The sequence below is a fragment of the Teleopsis dalmanni genome, unplaced genomic scaffold, assembly GCF_002237135.1.
Source record: "Teleopsis dalmanni isolate 2A unplaced genomic scaffold, ASM223713v2 unscaffolded_contig_1934, whole genome shotgun sequence".
Taxonomy (NCBI): Eukaryota; Metazoa; Arthropoda; class Insecta; order Diptera; family Diopsidae; genus Teleopsis; species Teleopsis dalmanni.
In genome coordinates, this window is record NW_024033316.1 from 1 (window position 1) to 4,266 (window position 4,266).

Here is a 4,266-nt window from a genome sequence, read left to right on the forward strand (position 1 = left end):
ACACAGCTAGTATACGTAAGAAGTGGAACGAAGAAGAGCAACTATGTGAAGATGCATTTGTAAAAACTACTACCACTTTACCAGATGGTAGAATTGAGGTTCAATTACCGTTTAAAGAATCGCCTTTATTACTCGGAGACTCGTACAATGTAGCATTAAAGCGTTTTCATTCGTTGGAAAGACGTTTATCCCACAATTGTGATTTAAAGTATCAATATACCAACTTTGTGAAAGAGTATGAGCAGTTAAATCATTTGACGGAAGTGCAAAACGTAAATTTGAAACAGCCTCATTATTTTATACCTCACCATTACGTACTCAAACCAAGTAGCACAACCACGAAATTACGAGTGGTGTTTGATGCATCATCAAGTACAACGAGTCAAAAATCATTAAACGATATTCTTCTGACAGGACCAACTATACAATCGGAATTATATTTGCATGTTATGCGTTTTCGATTGAAAAGATTCGCATTAAGTGGAGATATAACAAAAATGTACAGAATGATTCGAATACATCCTGTCGTTCGTATCAGCAAATTTTATGGCGAGAGACTGAAGATAATCCGATTCGCGTGTTTCAGTTGAATACAGTAACCTACGGTTTATCCGCGTCACCTTTCTTGGCGATAAGGAGTCTTCAATATATCGCGGAAAAATGGGAAACCGAATATCCAGTGGGTTCACATGTGCTAAAAAACCATTTCTACGTGGACGATATGTTAACGGGAGCTGATGACTTCCATGAACTACAAATAACACAATACGAAGTTACGTCAATATTAAAAAAAGCTGGTATCGAAATTGCAAAAATACAGTCAAATCATCCATCTTTCATCACCAATAATAATGAATTAAAAGACTTAAATTTACATGAACCAGCAATTACAAGTACGCTTGGCATAAAATGGGATTCAAATCAGGACCAGTTTTTATTTTCGTATAATCCGAGCAAGACATACACGTCGTTAACCAAACGCTCAATTTTGTCGATCTCGTCGTCTATCTTCGATCCGATGGGATTGATTGCTCCTATAATTATTAAGTCACGAGTGTTATTGCAAGATTTATGGATTATGAAGATAGACTGGGATACAGTAGTTCCGCAACAAATTGGAATTAAATTCGAAAATTTCATTAACGACCTAAATAATTTGAAATCGATTAAAATACCTCGATATGTATTACAAACAGATATCATCAACATGCAACTACATGGATTTTGTGATGCTTCAATTCGAGCATATGGATGCTGTTTTTATGTGCGGGTTTGTAATCAACAAGGACATATTTCAGTAAATTTATTAACGGCACGAAGTCGGGTGGCTCCGGTAAAGAAAAGAACCCTACCTCAATTAGAACTTTGTGGAGCGCTTATACTAGCTCAACTATATAGCAAAATTGCGCCGATATTTAGCAATATACATTTCCAAACATTTCTATGGACAGATTCGACTGTCGTATTACACTGGTTGCAACACCATTCCTCCACATTAACAACGTTCGTGGGAAATCGAATTTCTGAAGTACAAGAACTTACTGCAACTTGTTCTTGGAGACATGTTCCGACGTCAATTAACCCCGCTGACGTAATATCACGAGGATGTTCAACTAGCGAATTATTGAAATCCAACTGGTTATCAGGGCCAGCATTTCTAAATCGAGAGTATGAGGAATGGCCAGATTCATGTATAAGTAACACTCAATGCAAACGAGAAGTAGATGGTGCAATTCGGAAAATAGTTATGATATGTGAAACACCCACAAATCAAGTGCTACAATTCATAGATCGGACCAGCTCATATCTTAAAGTTCTTCGTGTTATTGGTTGGTTACTTCGTGTGCGTAACCGAGTTAAACAAAGGGGTCCTGATCATCAACATAATTTCACTAGTGATGAGTTACGACATTCTTTACATTGCATCATCTGGATCATTCAAAGCGAACATTTCTCTAATGAAATTCATTGTATAAACAACAACGTGGAAATTAAGACTTCGTTGAAAACTCTTAGTCCCTTTATTCAAGAGGTGGATGGATTTCCATTGCTTCGTGTTGGTGGACGCCTTATGCATGCGAGTATTTCAGAAGAAAGAAAACACCCTTTTTTATTACCAAGACATTGTCATTTCGTTGAGACTTTGGCTAGACATCATCATATTGAAAATTATCATGCCGGGTCTAAGGCGTTAATTGCAATTTTACGACAACGATATTGGATCGTCAATGCCAGAGGATTAACTAGGAAGATCGTACATAATTGTATCAGCAGCATACGTTATAAACCAAAATTGTTAAGCCAGATAATGGGAGATTTGCCTGCGTCCCGTGTGACGCCAGGCAAACCATTTGAAAAATGCGGAATTGACTTCTGTGGGCCTATTTCTACTTATTTGAAAATTCGAGGAAAACAGCCCTATAAATGTTATATAGCAATTTTCGTGTGTTTCACAACTAAAGCCGTTCATATTGAAGCAGTAACAGATCTGTCGTCAAATGCATTTATTGCAGCGCTAAAAAGATTCATTGGTCGCAAAGGACTACCTGCAGAAATTTATTGTGATAACGCTACGAATTTTGTAGGAGCCAATACAAAACTGGTTGAACTTAAACGAAGCTTTGCTAGTGAAGCGTATAAAAATCATGTCATTAATTTCTGTTCAAATAAATCAATATCCTTTAACTTTATTCCACCTAGAGCACCACATTTTGGAGGTATCTGGGAGGCCGCCGTGAAGTCTGCAAAGGGGCACATGTATCGTACGCTGGTGAACAGCAAGTTAACATATGAAGAGCTCACTACCGTTCTCGTAGAAATCGAAGCAATCTTGAATTCCAGACCGATTTCACCTGTGTCGTGGGATGCGAATGACTTCGAAGCTTTGACACCAGGTCATTTTTTGATTGGGTGTCCCATGAACTGCATCAGTGAACCAAACATTAATCAAAATGTAGAAGTGTCATACCTCGAACGATGGCGGCGCATTACTGCAGTGAAACAACAATTTTGGAGCAGGTGGTCAAACGAGTATCTCAACGAACTGATTCAGCGCAATCGTTGGACTAAGGTTAGCAATAATTTACAGACTGGGACGCTTGTTTTGATTCATGAAGAAAACATGCCACCAATGGTATGGGTGACAGGTCGCGTAACAAAAACCATCCAGGGCAAGGATGGTAAAGTTCGTGTTGCCGATATCCAGACAAAAAAGGGGATCGTTCGTCGTCCAGTTCAAAAACTTGCTATTCTATGTGATCCTTGAAAGACTAATCTTTCAACGTCGGCGGAATGTTCGTACACTTATCGATAAAGGCTGAACCAAATGAGCAAGTCATAACATTAAATCCAAGCCTTTATCTGCTTTGACAGTTGAAGGCATGGAATGGTGTTGTTATTGCTTCGTTTGGTTAGTTTCCTTTTCCGTTTTTGTTTTTTTTTGCTCTCTCTGGCTCGTGGTTGTGTGACCGCCGCACGTAGAAGCATCATTGAAGTTCAATTATACGAAAAATAGAAGTATTAAATAAAAAATAGAAAATTGTAAATAAATTCTAAAATAAACATACACATACCATATTTTTATATACATGTGTATGAATGTACGTATGTATATACCGCAACTAACTCACTTTATTTAAAATGTATTAAATTTTAATTAAAATGTTTTAAATCAAAAGATTTTGAATTAGAAGTGTCCATTATAACAAAATCATATAATATTAAAACTATTCAAAACAATAAAATATTAAAAATTAAATCACTCTCTGGCCCAATTTACACTATCATGAACGTAACATGAACTTGAAAATCGGTTACCGATCGATGAGACAGGGAAGAGAGTGTGATGTGAGTTCATAAATTTTAAGCAACGAAATTTGAATCGTTTTTTCAGCTTGACACGCATACATATTCAATGTTATGTTTATGTTTACCTTTTCATGCTGAATACTTTTAATTTCGTTTACTCCAATCAATGTAAGATATTATGCGAGTGTAGCTTATAATTAAAAGGTTTCTACTCCCTCTTATACACATTTGCAAATTTAATGCTTAAATAATTATAAATTATCACAAAAAACAATTACAATATTAAAACATATATATACATTGTGACCGAAAAGTTTCCGGAAATTTTAAATAAAACGCAAAATTCTTAATCTTCATCAATATTTATTTTATCTCCTTCAAAATATGCTCCATTAGAAGCGATACACAAATGCCAACGTTTCTTCCAATCATCAAAACATTTTTTATAGGCGCTTTCCG

General features: G+C 36.2%; 1 protein-coding gene across 1 annotated transcript; it reads left to right on the forward strand.

Moving 5' to 3' along the window:
- Window positions 1-721: 721 nt before the first annotated feature.
- On the forward strand, window positions 722-3,265 carry LOC119664446. The gene has a single exon (XM_038073933.1). The coding sequence runs from the start codon at window positions 722-724 to the stop codon at window positions 3,263-3,265; it is 2,544 nt and encodes an 847-aa protein (XP_037929861.1).
- Window positions 3,266-4,266: the final 1,001 nt, after the last annotated feature.